The sequence below is a fragment of the Prionailurus viverrinus genome, chromosome D2 (assembly GCF_022837055.1).
Source record: "Prionailurus viverrinus isolate Anna chromosome D2, UM_Priviv_1.0, whole genome shotgun sequence".
In the NCBI taxonomy this organism is placed as follows: Eukaryota; Metazoa; Chordata; class Mammalia; order Carnivora; family Felidae; genus Prionailurus; species Prionailurus viverrinus.
This window is the reverse complement of record NC_062571.1, coordinates 60,718,741-60,740,795: the sequence shown is the minus strand read 5'-3', so window position 1 is coordinate 60,740,795 and position 22,055 is coordinate 60,718,741. Positions and strand designations below refer to the sequence as shown.

Sequence of the window (22,055 nt, the reverse complement as noted above, 5' to 3'; positions counted from 1 at the left end):
TCTAATCGTGGCTTCTTTCCTCACAGGTTGTGTCTGTGACTCTATCCTAGGTACCGTAAATAAGTGACTGAATTGTAACCTGGAGGGCTCTTGAACAAGTTTTAAAATTTTGTTTTCTAAACATTTAAAAACTGAAAAAAATTACCCAAAGGGATGTGGGTGTATAGTTTTCAAAAAAACAAACAGACAAACAAACAAGCAGAATTATGGCAGTTATGTGGTGCCAAGACTTTGAATTATTTTTTGAATTATTTCCTCTCAGTCTCATCATGGATCCCGCCTGGACTGTGTCATGACCTACCTGCTTAAAAATTTAAAATTCCATTTTTCATTGACTTTCCTATATGGGTTAACGTAGGATTCTGTATTGAGAATTTCCTTCCAGCAGCTGGTATTAACTTTAATTCCCTTAACCTATGAAATATTATTAAACATTTTCTTATATACTTTTAATTGAAAACCAATTTGACATGCTATCTCATACATGACTTCAGGGAAATTGGAACTTCTAGTTGACCTCAGTTCTTTGGGGAGGGCAAAGCAAGCTATGGGGCCTGACTGTTGCGACTCCTTTCCTATTGTTGAGTCGTCCTAGAGATGAAGATCTTGGGAGGTTATAGATTAGATCCCCTGGGTTGTGCCACACCTCCACTGAGACTGGTCATGTTGACGGCATGCGTGAGAACCTGGGCAAAAATTTCTCTCCGCATATTGGGGCCTCCATGGCACTTGGAGTCTCATGCCCTTGTCAAGTGAGGATTTGAACTCTTAGCTCTGCCTTGCCGGAGCTGATATCCATGTGAGTATTGTTTGCTTCTACTGCCCGACCTCGTTCAATTTCAGTTCTTTTCATCTGTCCATTTGGTTCCTAATTTATGAGCTTCTATTGCACATGTAAAGTTGAGCCTCTCTTTGCTCGCTGTTTCACCGGCAGACTCCTCTGGCAGAAAGCCTGTCATCTGTTGTAAAGGAGAGCTGGTGTTGACTCGAAGCAACAGAGTTGGTGGTCTAGTAGCCATTGTCCTGTGTTAGGAGCAGGTGGTCTCACTAAGCTCCATGTGTTTGGAAACTTCTCTGACCAGTGCTTGTGCCGCTCAAGGAAGAAGAGCTCAATCTGTACTCCTTGTTTCCAGGTCAATCTACTGAACCTGGGAAAATCCCCAGGGGCTAGCTTGGCCCTCTTCCTGCTTTTCTCGCCATGGTGGATTTTAAATGTAGGGGATTTTCCTCATTCATCTCTGCATTTGTGTTTGAAACAGCTGCTATAGAAAGGAGAAAAGGCACATTATATAGAATACATAATTTTTAAGAAGCAGTGACACAGGTTTTCAAAGGAGAACAGTACGATTTTGGTACAAAGGTCATAAATGCTGTTTAGTAGCATATGAGTATGGGTGTGTATATACGCATTTTTTTTTTTACTAAAGTAAAAGCCAAAAAATTAAAGAAGACCTATCCTTATTCCATTCACATCCAAACTTTGTTCATATTTAGCAACTGAACACAACCCACTGTCTGTTCAAAATAATGCAATTGAATGGTACTCCAGAAAAGTTACTTTTTGTGTTTTTCTCATTTTCAACAGACCCCAAACCTAGGACAAGGTAAATAAATTATATCCTGTGGTTTCATTCAGTGTAATGAATGTCTCAGATGAAAAAATTTGCTTGATGTTAGGTGTTCTTAAATAGAAATAATTATAGAATCAGATATAAATATTTTATTTTAACTTTTCTTTAAAATTAAAAAAAAATGTTTATTTATTTTTGAGAGACAGAGAGACAGAGCATGAACAGGCAAGGGGCAGAGGAGAGGGAGCCACAGAATCCGAAGCAGGCTCCAGGCTCTGAGCTGTCAGCACGGAGCCCCACGCGGGGCTCAAACTCACAGACCGTGAGATCATGACCTGAGTCAAAGTCAGACTGAGCCACCCAGGCACCCCAAGAATTTTATATTTGACCTGGCACTTTCTTCTAGAAGTACTGAAGATACTTAAGTTAATTTTTTTCTAGAGCTTAACTATCACTCTTTTACTGGAAGAGAACTCCTAAGATCATGTTTGTATGTATTCTATCTTAATGATGACCTTATTTTTATTTGTCAGTGTATGTTTGTATGCATATGGGTTTGTAAGTATATATTTATTAAAAAAATCCCTAGTTGATCATGAAAATTTCACAAGGTTTTTGTGGTTTCCTTCATCTTCAAGGTTTATATCTTCCATCTTCCACTTTTGCCAAATGAGGCTTCCTGCTGACAGAGATCAGAAAAATCACAAGTTCTGATGCCATGTGGCAACGCAGGAGTTTATCTTATCCTAATGCTGATGGTATACTCTCTGTTTCATTCTAAATATCTTTGAACATCACCTATTGACATGAAGAAGGCTATCTCAGACAAACTAATGGTAGCATGACTTAACTGGCAAATCTGAAAATCTGTTTTCTCTTCTCCATAGTTACGTTTTATATTTGTATCCTGCTAAGCCCTTTACTTACTCTTCAACCCGCCATTGACACGGAGTCCTTACATTTTATATATATCTGTGTAGATTTATATTTTACTTATTTTATTATTTAAACAGTTTAAAAATTTTTTCTTTTTAAATCTTTATTTATTTTTGAGAGAGAGAGACAGAGCACGAGGGGGGAGGAACAGAGAGAGAGGGAGACACAGAATCTGAAGCAGGCTCCAGGCTCTGAGCTGTCAGCCCAGAGGCTGATGTGGGGTTTGATCTCATGAACAGAGAGTTCACGACCTGAGCCGAAGTTGGATGCTTAACCCACTGAACCACTCAGGTGCCCCTTATTTATTAAATTTGAGAGAGAGAGGGAGGGCGTGTGAGTGGGAGAGAGGGGCAGAGGGAAGGGGGGGGGGGAGAGAGAGAGAGAGAGAGAGAGAGAGAGAGAATCTTAAGCAGCCTCTATCCTCAATGTGGAGCCCCACAGGGCTCCATCTCATGACCCTGGGATCATGACCTGAGCTGAAATCAAGGGTTGGACACTCAACCAATTGAGCCACCCAGGTGCCCCCTACATTCTATATATTTCTTTTTTGTTTTCAACTTTTTTTTTATTTTTTATTTTTGGGACAGAGAGAGACAGAGCATGAACGGGGGAGGGGCAGAGAGAGAGGGAGACACAGAATCAGAAACAGGCTCCAGGCTCTGAGCCATCAGCCCAGAGCCTGACGCGGGGCTCGAACTCACAGGCCGCGAGATCGTGACCTGGCTGAAGTCGGACGCTTAACCGACTGCGCCACCCAGGCGCCCCTATATATTTCAATTCATATATATCATTTCTATAAAAATTGGTGCTTGCCAATGTCTATTTTCTCGCAATGTAAAGTCAGGACAGTATCTTGGAATGACATCTTTTCTTCTGGAAAATGAATCCTGGTACAGCTATTAATTTGGGTGACTAGAGGTTTTTGTTTGAGATAACCTATGGGACATAAGTTTTTCTTTTTTTTTTTAAACAAAGTTTATTTATTTTGAGAGAGGGAGAGCATGCAAGCAGGGAAGGGGCAGAGAGAGAGGTGGGGGGGCATCCCAAGTAGGCTCCGATGTCAGTGCAGAGCCCTGCACGGGGCTTGAACTCCCAAACTGTGAGATCATGACCTAAGCAAAAATGAAGAGTCAGATGCTTAACCAAGTGAGCCACCTAGGCGCCCCTAGTTTTTCTTTTTCTTTCTTTCTTTCTTTCTTTCTTTCTTTCTTTCTTTCTTTCTTTCTTTCTTTTGCATTTGTGGTGACAGGATAGCATTTCCTATCACGAGTCTCTATAACTCAGGAAACACACTGCCTTCACATGCATTATGATTTTTGCAAAGATTTTCTGTAAGAGTCACAAAAGGCTAAAATGAACTAAAAAAAAAACACCCGTTTTATATTGTAGAACAGATTTAGATTTACAGAAAAATTGTGATGCCAGTAGAGAGAGTTCCCGTATGTTCCCATTATCAACATCTTACAGTAGTGTTATGCATTTGTAACAATTAATGGGCTGATCAGAATTCCTTAGTTTTTATCTAATGTCCTCTTTTTTTTTGTCTCCAGGATAGCACATTACATCTAGTTGTCATGTCTCCTTTGGCTCCTCCTGGCTGTGACAATCTCTCGGACATCCCTTATTTTTGATGGTCTTGACATTTTTGAGGAGCACTGGTCAGGTATTTTGTAGAACGTCTGTCAATTGGAATTTGTCTGATTTTTTTTTTTTTCATTATTAGACTGGGATTATAGGTTTTGGGGAGGAAGGCCACAGAGGTAAAGTACCATTTTCATCAAGATATATCAAGGGTAACTACTATCAACATGACTGATCACTGTTGATGTTGACCTTGATCACCTGGCTGAAATAGTGTTTGTCAGCTTTCTCCACTGTAAAGTTACTCTCCCCTGCGTTTCCAGGAGGAAAGGAATCCCTATGTGCAGCCCTCACTTTAGGAGTGGGTGTGGGTTAGAGTTATGCTTTGCCTTGGTAAAGGTGAAGTATAAACAAATTATTAGGAATTCTTCTGCATGAGTGATGTGTAAAATGAACTTTAGTATTAAAATGAACTAATATTAAAATATTAAAATGGAGGCGCCTGGGTGGCTCAGTTGGTTAAGCATCTAACTTCCACTGAGGTCATGATCTCGCTGTTTCTGAGTTCAAGCCTTGTGTCGGGCTCTGTGCTGACGGCTCAGTGCCTGGACCCCGCTTTGGATTCTGTGTCTCCCTCTTTCTACCCTTCTCTCACTCACTTACTCACTCACTCTCTCTCAAAACTAAGTAAACATTAAAAAAATTTCTAAAAATATTAAATGAACTAATTTAATTATTTCTTACATTTAGGTATAAACTCCTAGGATTTTTAAAAAACTGATTATTTCTATGATACATGTTCACTGCAGAAAACTTAGAAGATGCAGAAAAGTGTAAAGCAACAGCAAAAAGAACTATCCATGATTCTGCCTCTCATAGGCATCCATTGCTAACATTTGGTCATATTTCCTTCTGTTTTTTTTTTCCATAAAGTAACTATTTAAAAAATTTTTTTAAATGTTTATTTTTTTTTGAAGGAGAGAGAGACAAAGCATGAGCGGGGGAGGGGCAGAGAGAGAGGGGGACGCAGATTCCGAAATGGGCTCCAGGCTCTGAGCTGTCAGCACAGAGCTCAATGTGAGGCTTGAGCTCACGAACCTCAAGATCATGACCTGAGCCGGAGTCGGATGCTTAACCGACTGGCGCCCCTATTTTTAAACAGTGCTTTAAATTGTTTCATATGAAATAAAAACATTTTATCTTTGAATATGACAAAGACAGTGGATTCATAAAAAAAACAGAAGATCTTGGTGGTATGTCTAACATGATAGCAGAATACAAACCTACCAACATGATATATGATTCCTGAAAACAAAACTTTAGGCTCCACTCTTCTATTTATGAGATGTTTGCATGTTTCTAGATATAGTATTCACTGTTAGGCCTCTTATTTCTAATACTCTAATTTGTCCTTTTACTTGTACATGATACACATTTTTAAGTGGAATAAATAAAGTTTAATGAAACTTAGGTGGCTAGTTAAAAACTCTGGCAATAATCTAGGCTTCAAATCCCCAGCTTTCTTTTTGCACGATGTGTTTGGACTCATGACAATGTGATTGTTCTTTTTGAGAGACTTTGTTGATTTTGTAAAGGTGATATGTGCTTCTTATTAAAAAATCAAGAACTACACAAAAGTACAAAGTAAAATCCAAAGATTCTATTACCTAGAAATAATCATTATTTTTCCAAAAAACTTTTTGACACATAATGTTACCTTAATTTTGGGTGTACAACATACCGATTTGATTTCTTTGTACGTTGTGCTGTGCTCACACAATTGTTGCTACCATCTGTCATCATACAGCGCTATTCCAATGTCATTGGCTATATTCTCTATGCTGTGCCTTTTATTCCTGTGACTTACTCACCGCATTCCTGTGTCTCCCACTCTCCTTCACCCATTTTGCCCAACCCCCTCCCCACCCCCCTCTGGCAACTACCAGTTTGTTCTCTGTATTTATAGGTCTGATTCTACTTTTTGTTTATTCATTTGTTTTTCAGATTTCAGAGTGAAATCATATGGTATTTGTCTCCCTCAGTCTTATTTCACTTAGCATAATACCCTCTAGGTCCACCCATGGTGTTGCAAATGGTATCATCTCATCCTTTTTTATGACTACATAATATTCCTCTGTGTGTGTGTGTGTGTGTGTGTGTGTGTGTGTGTGTGTACATACACCACATCTTCCTTATTCCTTCATCTATTGATGGACACTCAGGTTGTTTCCATATCTTGGCTACTGTAAATAATGGTGAAATAAACATAGGGATACATATATCTTTTCAAATTAGTGTTTTGTTTCCTTTGGGTAAATACTCAGTAGTGGAATTACTAGATCATATGGCATAGAAATAACCATTATTAACATCACTTCACAAAATCTGTTTGCAAATTTACAAATAAGGATAAATTTACAAAAAAGGCTCCTGTAATATATGCCATACATACATCATTACTTATATTTAACAGAAGAAAATGAAGCAAATTATTAAGCTTTGGTTAAATGTTCTTTTTGCAGGATAGATTAGTTCCTACAAATCCCTTTGAAGTTTTGCAAAAAGACTATGAATATCACTAAGAGGTTGTTGGTCCACATAGTTAACTCTTAAAAAATAACTGAAGGGTGCCTGGGTGGCTCAGTTGGTTAAGCATCCTACTCTTGATTTTGGCTCACGTGATGATCTCACAGTTTTGTGGGTTCATGCCCCACATCAGGCTCTATGCTGACCCTGCAGAGCCTGCTTGAGATTGTCTCTCTCTCTCTCTCTCTGCCCCTCCTCTTCTTGTGCTCTCTCTCTCAAAATAAATAAACTTAAAAAAATTATTTAAATAAAAAAAATAATGAAGATATGAAAGGAGCTACTTTAATGCTTAGAAGCAGTTTTTACTTAGAAACCAGAACTGCTTGATGGTCAGAGGTAAAGTATAATATTATTAAGTGTGCCTTTATCAGTTGCAAGGGATCTTAGAGGACCCTGAATTCAATGCCTTATTTCATTTTCTGCTGTGTATGGCATAGGCATGGTTCAGAGTATAGCTTTGGGGGTAGACTGGCACTTAGGAACCATGTGACCACAGGCCTCAGTCTCATCTCCTACAAAAAACTGGGTTCATAGCATCTTCCTCATGTGACTGTTGATAGGAATAAGACAATACACGGAAAGCTCTTATAATAGTGCTTGATAAATAGTGTTTAATAAATATAAGCTCTTATTATACAGGAATAATGGTGAGCATCTGAGCCAGTGTTTGACATTGAAAACTGTCATTCACAAAATAATCTCTTTCTCCCTAATTCATCTCAGATTAATTTCCCTGTTAAATTTGCCCACTCCTAAAGTTAAAGATTGGGGCTCTGAGTGCTTCACCAGTGGGTACATGGGCTCTTGTCTGAAACTGCTACCTATGTGTATGAGAATGGACTGAACACACAATTCTAGTGTTTTTACAAACCTAAGCATACGTTATGTTCTACCTATCACAGCAATAATTGCTACTCTGCACGTCACTTACATGGACATACACAGAGATTTATATCTTAAAAATCCTCTTTTTTTTTATTTTTTAGAGAGAGCGAGAGAGCAAGAGCGAGAGAGAGAGAGCATGCACACATAGGGGCACAGAGAGAGAGAGACAGAGACAGAGACAGAGAGAGAGAGAGAGAGAGAGAATCCCAAATAGGCTCCATACTCATTTACTTTCATTATAAACCCATCTTTCAGCCATAGTTGATTTTTTAAAAAGTATTCAGTACCCCCCGCACCACCCCAAAATTTTGAGAGTAAAACATCTAGCTACCTCTCTGAGCTAAGTCTATAGTTTTTTGTTTTTTTGTTTCTTGTTTTTTTATGCTCAGGATTTTAGGGGTACACATTACCACCACGTAACAGATTATATGCCCATTTCCCATTTTGGCTTTGCCTTTCTCCATACTGAGTAACTTTGGCTTTTATGTATGTATGTATGTATGATAAATCATTACACCATAAATTCCAGTTCAAACAGCTCACTTGATCTCTAGCTTGGATGTGAAAGAGGGTGCCTTAATGTTTTTAAGTGATAGTTTAATTTCTCCATCAATAAAGGTAACATAGGGTGAAGAGTAAGTTACGTTTGTGTGAGGGTGGATTTTAACACTGACTTGATTTATGTTGGGTTAATGAAATAATTTTTTGCGCCTTTAATACTCCCATAAAAACTAGGTCATGTGGAAAAACTCTCAGCTTTACTCTACAGAGGAATGGTTAAAAAATAGTTAAAGAGTAAGAAGTTACAAACACGTCTAACACAATTCTGAACACAAAATGTAGGAACCATATGCTGTATTCATCTGGGTCTTCCTTCCACAGTGGCTCACAGTACACAAATGTAGCAAAATCAATAAATGTTGAGTTGATGTCATCACCTCAATTTGCAGCATTCCTACCTCAATAGCCTTCTAACCTGTGAATAAATAAATTTCTCTATAATGATCTTTAAGAGATGGTCTAAATTCCTTAGTTGTACTGAAACGTCATATCAAATATTTCTTTTATGAAGTAAACCACTGGTTGGAGTTTGGGAATCTTTTCAACACAAAGCCTTTGTTGTATTTTTTTTTTTTTTTTTTTGTAAGGGTATTTTTTTGTAACAGGATTTGACCTGTAACTATTATTGAGAATTTTCTTAGAGGAGTTCAAAGCATTTTACAGGGATCATCTCATTTATCCCTCGAAAGTAAGGCAGAGGCATTATCTCCACTATAAACTGAGAACACTAAAAGGCCAAGATAGGTGGGGTTTTTTGTTGTTGTTTTGCTAAGATCAAAAAGTAATTCTAGGGCAGAGCCAGATTCCGGTCTGACCTTGTTACATGATGCTTCTGCAGCACCATAATGCAATGTAGTAGCTTTCCTAGGTCTCCCTTGGCTATCCTAGGTATTGAATAATTGAATGATTTCTCATTCATTCTTGCTCCCTGAAAATGGGTCTTAAGACGTAAATACAAAATGAAACAGGATTTGGGGTACAGGATATACAGGGATAGTCATCTTCCTCCCTCCCAAATCTTGGCTGCCTAGCCCAGTGCTGTGCTATAGAAAAACAATTGGGGGGGTGCACTTGGGTGGCTCGGTTGGTTAAGCCTCCATCTTTGGCTAAGGTCATGATCTCATAGTTTGTGGGTTCGAGCCCCCTCTGTGTGGACAACTCAGAGCCTGGAGCCTGTTTCGGATTCTGTGTCTCCCTCTTACTCTGCTCTCCCCCTGCTCCTGCTCTGCCTCTCTCTCCTTCAAAAATAAATAAACATTAAAAAAAAAAATTAAAAAAAGAGGAAAGAAAAACAATTGGGGCCACAAATGCAAGTCACATGAATAATTTTAAGTTACCGATTAGTTACATTAAAATACATTTTATTTACCCAATGTGTCCAAAATGTCATCAGTTCAACATGTAATATAAAAGTATCGAGATAATTCATTCTTGTTCTCCTAGAAGTCTTCAAAATCTGGTGTCTATTTCATACACCACACCTCAATTTGGACTAGCCACATTTTAAATGCCCAATAGCCACACGTGACTAGCGTGGGTCATGTCAGAGAGCATTTCTAGACTTTAGTTGGTTTTTCTTAGCTCTCCCTTCAGATTGGTGCCCTTGTGAATGGAATTCACCCACAAGAGTGGGTGGTGTGGGGGAAGGACTCCTGGGTGACCTTGGCAGAATCCACTTGCACTTTTGTGGTGACTAGTAAGAAGCCCTAGCTTTGCCATTTCCTGATGACATGGCTGGGGAGTTATGGACTCAGGATCTAAAATCCCAACTCACTGTCAGGACCCGGTTCCTACCCTGCAGGAGGACCAGGGCTAAGGAAAGTGCCAAGTTCCAGGGCTACGGTTTCACGGGGCAGGGGCAGTGGCAGGTGGCCTGTGGAAAGGAGGCGTCGCTCAAGGAAGAGGATGGCTCCCAGGGAGGGGAGGCCACCCAAATGGATGCTTCTTGAGGGCAGAGGTTCCAAACAGGCAGGTTCGTGGAAGGCGGAAGCTCTTCTTGGGGCCTTCGCTGGCCCTTGGAGGGCCTCACATGCCAGACGAGTGGATGCATGTGCTTCCACCCAGCGCTCCCGGCGGCCAGGCCGATGGGGGAGGGGGTCTGCTCCCTGGGCCGGCCCGCACCCCGCAGCGGCTCCACGGGCCGCGGGTGTGAGGGGCGGGTCCAGGCCTCGGCCCGCGCCGCCCCCATGTGACCCGGTCCGACATGGTGTCGCCTCCTCCCGGGGCGGCTGCGGCGGCGGCTCCGGCTCGGCTCTGCGTCGGGCCGGGCCCGCGGCCGCTCATGGGCAGCCAGGGCCACCCGGGGCCGCCCGGGAACTGCGGGCCCGGCGAGGGCGAGGGCGGGGAGGCGAGGAAACTGCAGGAAGGGAGGGTCGCGAGGGGGAAGCGAAGGAAGGGCAAGGGGAAGGGAAAAGCGGGAGCGGGGCAAGGCGGAAGAGGAAGCGGGGCGGAAGGGAATCCGGGGCCGCAGAAGGCGAAGGAGGCAGCGGGGCTGGGGGCCGAGGCGGGAGCTAGCGCAGGCCCGGGGGAGGAAGGAGAGGGCTGCGGAAGCGTGGAGGAAAGGGAGAGAAGGATCGTACGCGGAGATGCGGGGAGCGCAGGGGCGGGGAAGGAGGCCAGAGGAAGAGGTGATGGCAAGAAGGAGGAATGGAGGGTCAGGCCTGGGCGGCGGGAGGACGCCAGGCCGGGGAGAGCACAGGGACGAGGGGGTCAGGCTTGGGGCTGCATCGCGGGGGCTGGGGCGGCGGGGGAGGCCATGGCGGCGGCGACCGAGGAGGAGGCGGCGGCCCGGGAGCCGGCCGGCCGCCCCGCTGCGGGGCCCGCGCTCTTGCGCCTGCCGGAGGAGCTGCTGCTGCTCATCTGCTCCTACCTGGACATGCGGGCCCTCGGCCGCCTGGCGCAGGTGTGCCGCTGGCTGCGGCGCTTCACCAGCTGCGACCTGCTCTGGCGCCGGATAGCCCGGGCCTCGCTCAACTCCGGCTTCACGCGGCTCGGCACCGACCTGTAAGCGCCCGCTCGCCCGCCCGCTCCCCGCCCCGGGCCGGCCGGCGTCCCGGGAAAGGGCGGGGCGCCGCGGCCTGGTCGGCCGGGGCTGTGTCGCACCCCGAACGCCGCCCGAGGCCCGGACCCGGCCTGTGCCCGGACCCCTCCCCAAGAGCCCCTCTCCTGTCGGAGGCCCCCATCCGAGAAGCCTCCCGTGAGCATCCCTCAGTCGGCACCCTCCCTGGGCGGCTTCTCACAATTAGCCCGTCGTAAGCACTGCCTTCAGCTTGTAATCGTGTCTTCCCTCGCAGAGGGTGACTGTCCTGGTTCCTCAGCTCCCCACGAGCCAGGCTGGCCTGAGGCTTCGCACGCCTCCTCTGGTCCAGGTGTAGGACCCATGTCCGCCATGTGGTCTGTCAGAACGTTTTTGTGGACGGATGTTCATCCGCTCACCCTCTTCTGAAGGTTGTTGGGCTGCAGGGCTCGGATGGAATCGAATGTGGAGAAAAGGGCTCAGACCTGAAAAGGCCCCTGGTCCAACTGCCACCCATAGTTTATGGCTTGAAACAGGCAGAACACACAAAAAGGGGTGCCTGCTTATGGCAGGGGACTGGATTAGGTGTAGGTGGTATACGAAGGTTTGTTTGGTATTGCATTTTGACCTGTTTTGGGTGGGATCTGAGACCTGTGCATGGAAAACTTTGAACCACCTGAGCTATTAAGTAGGAAGGGAAGAAAATATATAGCATTGGGTGAGTAAAAGCTTTCAGACTGCACCTAACTGCATCCAGTATGGGTTTCCAAAACGGTAATTATGAAACAGTATAACAACATTAAAGAAAGTTTTTAAAACATCAAGAGCTATAATACCACCACCTTAGACAACTACTCATGATTTAAAATGACTTTTCAGTTGCATAACCCCCCACCCATCCCTCAGTTGCTGTCTTACTGATCCTGACAAAATAGGTGCATAATAAATGTTTGTGGACTCTACCAAAACGGAGATTAAAAACATTCCTCTAATATTAAACTTTCATGATGTGTCCAGCTTTTTGCTATTATAGATAATGAATAAAGCATTTTTGGGTGATAGCTTTACTGACATATGTGACATACCATACATATGTCGCTCAAGATTGGCTTCATGGATCAAAGGTTATGGTTTGTAAAATTGTACCAAGTTACAGCGGCACCAGCAAAGAAGGATTAACCAATTTCATGTGAAAATTTAAAAACTCTGCTATTTTAGTGGGCATACGATGGTGTCTCAAAGTTTTGTTGTTTTATGCTTTTGCTTTTTTTTTTTTTTAACCACTGACCCCAATAAATATTTTCCCATGTGTTTGTTTCACCTGTGAGATTGTCTGTACCTAGTCTTTGCCCATTTATTATTGGGGTCTTGATGTTTTTCTCATAAATTTGGAATCCTGTGGGTCATAGATCCTAGGCTCTCATCTGTCATCTTTGATGCAAATATTTTCCCCAGTCCTTTTTACTTTACTGTCTTAGTGTATAGAAGTTTTACACTTCACTATATCAGAATCTTCCAGTCTTTTGTGATTTTTTTTTCTTCTTTTACCCCAAAGCTGAGAAATTTACAATTTTTCCACAGACCAGATAAATCATTTTGATATTCTGCTGGCTTTCTTATAATTTGATTTTTAAAAATAGTTAACACTTCCATCAATATCAGTTTTGTTTAGGGGCAAGGGTGAATTCAACTTTTTTTTTTCCTCTGGAAACAACTGCCTAGTTGTTACTATACTTTTTGTTAAATAATTCTCCTTCCCTTTGTTTTAGAAAGCTTATGTTGCCAATTATTAAGTGTGTGTGTGTGTGTGTGTGTGTGTGTGTGTGTATGTACATCTGAACTCCATTTTATTCCACAGATATATTTTTCCATCTCATACTCTTGTAATATTGTTACTTTTTGGTAGAGTCTCATATCTGTTAAGTTTATATTATCCTTGTTGGATTTTTAAAAACTTGTTTGTTTATTTATTTATTTTAAGAGAGAGAGAGAGAGAAAGAGCACTCAGGGCAGGGGCAGAGAGGGAGAGAGAATCCCTAGCAGGCTCCATGCTGTCAGCACAGAGCCTGATGTGGGGCTCAAACTCACCAACTGTGAGATCATGACCTGAGCTGAAATCAAGAGTCAGACACTTAACTGAAATAGCCACCCAGGCACCCCTCCTTGTTGGATTTTTTTTTTTTTTAATGTGTGTCATGTCTCCACTCCCAGCCAACTCCCCAGCAAAAAAATTCTGTGCCTCTTCAAAAGTTTCTGTGGTTTTCAATGTAAAGTTCCTATATATCTATTGTTAAATTTATTCCTAAGTATTCTTAAATGTGTTATGCATTTTTATTTATTTATTTATTTATTTTTGTGTGTGTGAATGCAGTCTCTTTTCCAGTATGTTTTCCAACTGGGTATTATTAATGATGTATAAGATTACTATAATCTCTTGTAAATTTTGAACCTGATCATTTTGCTTAACTTTTATTCTAGTATGATTTTGTCTGGTTATCCAGTTGTCAAATTGGTTATCTAGTATGATGATAATGATTCTTTGGGATTTTTTGGCATGCAGTCTTGTAGCTTTGTTTCTTATAAGAAAAATTCTTTTGGCGCACCTGGGTGGCTCAGTCAGTTAAGCGTCCGCCTTTGGCTCAGATCATGATCTCACTGTTCGTAGGTTTGGGCCCTGTGTCAGGCTCTGTGCTGACAGCCTGGAGCCTGCTTCAGATTCTGTGTCTCCCTCTCTCTCTGCCCCTCCCCTTCTCTCTCTCTCTCTCTCTCTCTCTCAAAAATAAATAAACATTTAAAAATATTTAAAAAAAAAAAAGAAGAATTCTTTCAAAAAAAATTATCAGTTGACCTTTAAGGGAACCCAAGCCAGCAAAGGCAAAGCTTAGCTTTCTTTCCTTAGAGAGATTAAATGAATGAATGAAAGAATTGATGTTCAGTTTTCCTTCTTTTTCAAATGGTCTAAAGAGAGATTATGAGAATGAGTGTTTATTTGTAAGCACTAACAACAAAATGAAATGAGTTTGTAGTATAAATTGCTTTGAGACTGTCAAGTAATATGGCTTTATTATTTATTAGCCATGTGTGTTTTGATTTCTTGCCTGTGTCCTGGGATGAGGTATCTCCGACATTCTAGGGAAGTTGTTTCACCACAGACTTGATAAAGAGCAGGGTCACCGCTCGTGTTTTCTGAGTTGAGGGAAGAAGTTATGCGGGTTACAGCAGGTGGAGAGAATGTTTACCAGTGTGGTCTGTTTCTGGACAGCTGCAGAGGCGTGATAAGCCACCAAGAGAGGTGGTTGTCATCCCTGGAGGGAGACAGCACACAGCCCAGTCCTCGTAGGGCATCAGGGAGCCTGGGCCCAAAGTATAAAGAGACTATGGCTGCTTGGATAGTGGCAGGACTATAGTTGATGGTTTGGGCTAATTAACTGCAGACTGGACAGTGGGATATTTTTATGAGCACAACGCGAAACTTCATTTTCTCACACGTTACAAACTCACCAGCCTGAGTTTTATCATCTCTAAGAACAGGAATGGCCTACCCAGTAAAATGAGGCTTAAACGTACTCATGTGTAAGCACGAGCAGTGTTCGGCACACAGTAGGCACTCGAGAAATTGTCGTAAAATGGAACTTTTTACTTGCCTGGTTTCTCCTCTCATCAGTCTGTATATAGCAAAAGTGGAGATGGTTTGAATTGGCGGTGCTGCTTACAGACAGGAGGTGGGGGGAAACACACACACACACACACACACACACACACACAGCGCTTAGTTTCTGTCACCTGTCCGGAATGTTTTTGGAAGCATGACAGCACAACCTGTGGGCCTAGGGTCTGCACTCCCTGCTGGAGAGCCTCTTGATGGTCAGAAACACAAACTGCTAAGGTTTACTGACCTTCCGGCCCAGGGCAAGTCCCATTCAGTTTGGCTGTTCCTAACCTGATCATAGCTTTGTTGAGTAAGATGAACTGCTTTGGTTCCTTGTGATTTGTTAATGGTCTTATACTTGTGCTTGAAGGCATTCTGGTCACTTTAAAACCACAAACAAATAATTTGCTTCCCTTTAGGCCTCTTGCCCAAACAGTGAACATGGGTAGGGATCCTGAGCTTTTTAAAAAAAAAGTGAGCACAAAGGCAGTTTGAGTCAGTCATCTGGTTTAAAATCAGTTTCGTTTGAAGGTTTTATGAAGCCTGGGGGAATAGAAAGATCTTCAATATAAAAATAAAGGAAATGTTTCATATAGGAATCTTTTAAATTTTCCCTGAAGAGTAGGAGGAAAACTAACTTAGTCTTCACGAACAAAACAGTGAAATTTAACCCTGTCAGTTTATAATGAAGGTTGAAAGCAAGAAGTAGACAGACTATATGACAGGTGGACGAGCAGAGGTACTGTCTGCAAGTTCGAATAGTGAAAATGTTAACGAGCCGAGAACAGAAAGAATAAAATATACCTGTGTATGTACATCTGTGGGGGTTTTAAAAATACTTTTGCCAATCTTAATTCCTCCCAAATTAAGTCCAGTATGTTTTCAAACTTGAATTTCATTTTAAATATCCTTTGAGCAATGCCTGGGTGCTCTCTTGCATTTGCTTGTGGTAGAATTGCCTAGAATGAACAATAGGTGTTTAGGAAGTGAGGCTCTGAGGCGTTTGCCCTGGCATGTATATTCATTCCTCAGCCAGGGTCTTGCAGGCTTGGAGCTCTTTGAGGCTGGGGAACGGGGTATCTATTTCAGTGATGATTAACGTCCAGAGTGGGGAGATGGACACAGATAAGCAGAGTGTGTTTGTTTGTTTTAAAATGATTGCACCTAAGAGCATTTTTTTGGCCCAGAAAGCATAAAGTTTCCTTTCCTAACTCTGACCTGGAGAAGGCATTGCTGCCTGGTTACATTTAAGGTCTAAGCAGTGATTTTCAGAAAACAATTAGCAACTTAAAGTAGCTTAGGCTTTCTCCTTCACCTTTCTGCCTTGCCTAGGAAGGGGCGTCCCTTACTTGTTCTCTAGTTGACTGAAAAGTTTCAAAGGTGGATGTATTTAACTGTAGTCGTTTTGAAAAGGCCTTATTTTTGATGGTTTTGTTGAGTCAATAAAAGTCGAGTTCAGTTTACGTGCTTTTTAAAATAAATAAAACAATACACCTGTGGAAGCAGGCCTAGTACAGTTAGCATCTCCAAATGCAAACTGGAAGAATGGAAGGTCTTTTCCTCCAAGACCTTGAGAATATAGAGCTGCTTGTATCCTTTACAGTCTTGTAAAACTGGAATAGTAGGGGATGAATTTTCTAGCATTCAAGGCAGAAACACGGAGAAACCCAAAGTCTTCACCGTTTCTAAGATGAGCAATTCCTATTGGAATGCGATCTCAGAAAATATTTCAATACACCATACTTTGAATTTTCTGTGTCTGGTACCTTCACCTTAGGTAAAGGTTGTGAGCTGCTGAAATCAAACTGACAATGAGGTTACTGAGGAAGCGTACAGGTCTTTGAAAAAAAAACATTTTGGAGTGTTTGGTGTAAAATTACCTTTGTGTGACAACCTTAACTCTGGGTTGACCCTGGCATTGGATTAGTTCTGTTTACGAGTCATAACGATAGAACAGGGAGTATTTAGGCAGACTCTTCTTAAGACCAGTACATTTTGAAAATTTAAGATGAGGTCAACTGTTTGAAAAAATGAGGACAAAGCCAAGTATTGAATTTTCAGTGAAAATTGGCATATCCTTCACTTTGATCCACAGGAACACATTTTTGCTAAGTTCCAGAATTTATCTCAGGTGCATCAACCATCAGGTGAGGTTGAGAATCCAAAGATTTGGTTGTCCTTTCTGTTCAGCAGTCTTGTTTAGATTTGAACAGGATTCAGATGGAACTCTGAAACAAGGTGGTTGTACTAATTAAGAATATGTTCATGAATCCTGAATCATGTGAACGTCTGAGCTGTATCTAAAGCGGAGGATGAGACTATCTGGAGAAAGAATTTACCTCTTGTGAGCATTTAGCTGCCTTGTCTCAACTTTGAGTCAGTTCTTCATTATATCCAAACCATCCACATTGCCCTCCCTGGAAGTCTGGGCCACCCAATGGGCCTGCCCCTCTTTAGCCCACAATTAATTGCCAGTACATTCTTTCTTCTTCTCCTTCTTTTTTGGTATTTGACATGAGCTCGAATTGCTGAGAAAGGTGACAACTGTGAAATGAAGACAGGGCTTAGAGACACCTTAAAAAATACATGCAAAGGCCACTAAATGACAAGAGCAGACTGCCAGGCTCTTTCAAAACATCACCACGTCTGTTGACTTTCCATTCCTTGTCTGCAGCACAAAATTGGAGGTCAAAGAATCATAGGAGTTAGAGATGGAAAAGACATTTGGGGTCAGCCAGTTCATCCCTCCGCCTTCTTCTGCCCCTGATTCCAAATCATTCCTTACATTATATTTTCTCCTCCAGCTCTTGTACAGTTTTCACGGTCTTCACTCAACCCCGGCTGTCACCTTTGGGGAATGATGCTGGAGGCTCCATCCAGTTTCTCCTCGGCAGAGAGAGATATTGCCTCTGCCCCCAGTTGACATTCATGAACTTCTTTGTTGGTGGTCTCAGCTGAGAGGCCGAAGACTAACTGGAAGTCTCTCTGCTGCCTGGTGTTGGGGCTTTTCTAACAGAACCGAAGCACATTTAGTGTGTGATGATGTTGGGGTAGGGCAAGAGGGCTGGGATACAGTGTAGTCATTGCTGAATTTGTTCCTAGACTTTTGTTTTGCAAGGCTCTTGACCTGAAAGGAGGGGTGTGTGTGTGTGTGTGTGTGTGTGCGTGTGTGTACAAGGCATGCGGTATTGGGGAGGTGAACAGAGACAAGGAAATTACACCGAATTGGAATTTGGTAAAAATCCAAACTTGGAAATTGGTGGGTTAAGCAAACAAATAAAGGATACTAGTCCTGTGAAGTAGAGAATTATTTCAAGAAAATGCCTGTTAAGGAAGAAACAGAGTGGTGGCTGACTGTAGAAGTTTCAGCTTATAGTCAAGTTGAGGGGATCAGATGGGTGGAGGCAAGTATTTTTGACTAGGGGACACTGTGGCGTTTGGGGTCTCGGCTTTAAGAAAGTAGAGGGGCGCCTGGGTGGCGCAGTCGGTTAAGCGTCCGACTTCAGCCAGGTCACGATCTCACGATCTTGCGGTCCATGAGTTCGAGCCCCTCGTCAGGCTCTGGGCTGATGGCTCAGAGCCTGGAGCCTGTTTCCCATTCTGTGTCTCCCTCTCTCTCTGCCCCTCCCCCGTTCATGCTCTGTCTCTCTCTGTCCCAAAAATAAATAAACGTTGAAAAAAAAAATTAAAAAAAAAAAAAAAGAAAGTAGAGAAAGAGAGGTCTTATGTTCACCGGCTGCATGGTTTGGCAGGGGGAATGGTCATTTTTAGAGGCAGCTTAGGAAGGTTACCCCCAGCTCCCCATCTTGTTCTAGCAGCTGTTGGGAGCAGTCCGAAGGGGGTATTATATTTCTTCTGGTAACTCTGCCAAGAATGAGAGGAAATCCACAATCTGTGGGCTTTTTGGGGGGAATGGGGATGGGGTGGCAGGTGATGGGACAGGGAAATTAAATTGTTTTATAGTAAATATGTTGAGATACTTTTCCTGGAAAGCTTTTTCACCAAAAAGAATGGTATTTCCCCCTGTTCACTAGCTCGTAATGGGTTCTTTCCCTGCAGAGAAAGGGAAATAGTCCTCTTCCAGTACATCTTTTTCTTTCTTTCCTGTAGCTCCAGCTTTGACCTCCCATGTTGCTTTGAATTATTTTTTTTCAGGAAGTCCATAATTGAAAAGGTGGGTCGAGAGTCAGATACGGGTGCTGTGTGTGCATTAAGAGGGGCCTCTGTCTAGAAGTGAGTTACTAAAGAAGAACCTCTCATTTATCCATTATCTTGGCTGTAGTTTGACTTTATCATAATGGCCTAGAAACTAGAGATGTAAAAACTTGCTGGGTGGCGTCTGGTTCATGTTCTTTCCATCCCTTCATCCAGGCTGGAAGGGCACCAGGGATTTTCAAGCCTGGCTACTTGGGCTGGGAACCTGTTTTAGTGATTAATATGGAACACAGTTGCAAGATTAAAAACAATAAAAAACAACCCCGAGAAGCAGAGCAGTGTAATTATTCCTTACATTTCAGATGGAGAGCCCAGGGAAAAGTCATTCTCAAGGTATGAGAACAAAGTCCACTTGTGAAGCTGCTAGCGCCTAATTCATGACTCACTGAGAGGACGGCCTGTTCACAAAAAATAGTGGCATCTTTCTTGCTGTTGTTTTTTCTCAGAAACTGCTAGGTCAGCCTTTCTGAAAGTTGTGCTGTGGGATTCTTGAAAAACTGATTCTGTGATGAAATGAGTGCAGGAGATGCTGTGCTCCACATCCCTTCTCTTAGGGGTTCACAGTGCCCACTGGTAAATTAAAGGCACTGAGAAGTCCTGTGATAGAGAGACCTGTTTAATTTTGTTTCGGTCAGTGTTGTCTAAAGCGTCTTGATCATAAAATGTTCCTACCTGCTTCATATCTCTTAACATCTTGGAGAGCATACGTGGTCAAATACAGAACTTGACCAATAGTAGGAGGAAATGAATGTGAGTGTGAACACATTCCTAAATCCTCTGCTCAGGGTTATGAATTAGTGTTATGCCTAGTGCTTCTGAAACTTCTTTGGACAGCTTTGACATGTGGTACCACATTAAGGTAATTTATCTGCTCAAGTTCCTTCCTTCAAGCCTCTCTAGCATAAGAATTTGGGGGCTCTGGTTGCATTCCTGAAGGTGTGGTATATTATACATTTTACGAAGGGCCTTTGGAGCTAGAAGGTAGCATGTCCAGGCTCCTGAAAAGCTACGGGTATTGTTGAGAGTGTGACTTACCAAAGGGAGAATTGTACTTTTGAGAACTAACGTAAGCAGTGCCTAAGCAGTATCTATCAGAATACCAATCACGCTAGGCCCAAGGTTCTCCCCTTTTGTGTCCAAGACATTTGTATGCTGTGAGAATTTTTGGTAGTACGTTAAAGGTAGTACGTTAAAACATTAAAAGGTAATTTTTTTTATAAAGCAAGTTTTAGAAAGTTGAAAAACCTGTGCATTTACTTATTTACCATCTGGTGTGTTACTGTTTGAGTGAACTGTTTACTGCCCTGACCTTGTTCTCTTATATCCTTTGAGGTGGAGTTCATATACGTTCCTCCAAACACACAGTCTTCATCTTATTTGCAGCAGATGGGGTCATGGGCCACATTGTGGCTCAGTGGTTGGTCTGACGGCAATCTTCATGAAAGTGTGGATCTTTCGTTGAATGAAAGTGAATTCTATAAATTAAAGTTTGATAGCACAGTTATTCAGGGTTGCTGGTGTACCACTGCTCGGCAGTGTGCTGGTTGGGATGTACCTTTAGAAGTGCTAAGAGGTTAAGACTTGATCCTGTAGAATTTATGACCGTATTGGCCAAACAAGACATACAGCTGAAAAAAGTTAACAGTGCCTCAGTTTAGGGTATTGGGGGTTCAGTCTGGGGGTTCACACGAGGGGGAGAGGACAGTTTTCAGGACTCAGGGAAGTAGAGGTGTAAGCTGGTACCCAGAAGAAGGAGGCAAGCGTTTGGCAGGGACAAGGTAGGCTGGTGCCGGCAATATAGGAGAAGGTGTGGGTGTAGGAACGAAGGTAGAAGAGATGGACTTGGCTGGAGTTCACTTGCATGGTGTGGGACAATGGGAGGTGAGGTTGAATGAGTAAGGTGAGTTGACATTTGGAGGCCTTTCAAGGGACTGGTGGGGTCTGCTCTTTGCTTTCCTCGTGCATGGTCCCGTCCTCATTGTAGGGAACAATCTCACTCCACCCTGGGTGTCGGGGCTGTTCCCCTGTTTCCTGGCCAGAAGGGTAACCGATTTAATACGATATAATGATTTTTCTTTGATTTTTTAAAAAATCTTAATGATAGACCTCTGTTTTTGAGGCCATTGGAGGATTTAGTCTAACGCAAGTATAAATGAAGAGCTAGAAGTTTCTTGTCTTGGGCTGTTTAAATTCTTGTACACTGCCAGATGTACTACCACCCTTGCCCCCAGTGTTAGCGTGCTATCCTGGGTGTTACCATTTTAAAGGGACCCCTCAGGAGTCTTGGCAGTGGATTAACTGCCCCCTCCCCAGCTGTGATCTGTTGGCAAGACTGTAACAAGTGATGTTTGTACAACCAAAGATGATATACTGTGGCTTAAGAAGAATAAAGTGGACTATGTTTTTAGAAAGAAAGAAAAAGAGAAAGAAAGAAGGAAAGAAAGAAAGAAAGAGAAAGAAAGACAGACAGACAGACTTGTATATTAAAGCCAAATTCTTAGTATTGGTAGAAGAACTTGTAGGTATAGGCAATACAGCAGGCAAAAAATCTTCCTGGAAAGCAAAATCAAATAAATCAAGAGACAGTGTTAAAAGTGCAAGCCCCGAGCATCATTTTGCACAGCCCTGTCTCCCCTCCTGAGCCCAGTGCACCCCGAGATGGCCTTGCTCTACATTTGTGGACAGGTCCCCTTCTCTCCCCAATTCCCAAATCAGCAGGTAGTTGTGCTTAGGGAAGCCGTGCCAGTCATGAGGGCCGCAGCATCCGTGGCGTCTCAAAGGGAACCAAACTGCAGGATGGGGCAGGGAGGGAAACTGAGTTGTGATCCAGGAGTTTGCTGATCTTCGAGACCGTGCAGGTTTAAGACCTCTCTGATATCCCCACACTTCCCCCTCCCTCACCCCAAGGCATTTTTATTCAGACTAGGTTTATTTATTTGCTTTGAGTTTGGGGTGTGAAGGAGGAGAGGTGAGATGAAAGTGGACTCCAGATAACTGCCTAGATTAATTTCTGTCCCTCTGGACTCAACTTGTTGCCAAGATTTTAAGGAGCCTG

The 22,055-nt window shown here is 42.6% G+C and overlaps 1 protein-coding gene across 3 annotated transcripts in view; it reads left to right on the top strand.

The window, feature by feature from the left end:
* The first annotated feature begins 4,148 nt into the window (after nt 1-4,148).
* Nucleotides 4,149-22,055, top strand: part of FBXW4 (F-box and WD repeat domain containing 4) — an 87,249-nt gene continuing 69,342 nt past the window's right edge. The window contains exon 1 of one of the 3 annotated variants that reach the window (XM_047826061.1): nt 4,149-4,170. Coding sequence is in view for 1 of the 3 variants with exons in the window: in XM_047826059.1 (XP_047682015.1) it covers nt 10,324-11,123 (800 nt within the window). In the remaining 2 variants the exon portion in view is untranslated. Of the gene's footprint in view, nt 4,171-10,162; nt 11,124-22,055 lie in introns of those variants that run through there. The other 2 variants (XM_047826059.1, XM_047826060.1) reach the window with 2 other exon arrangements.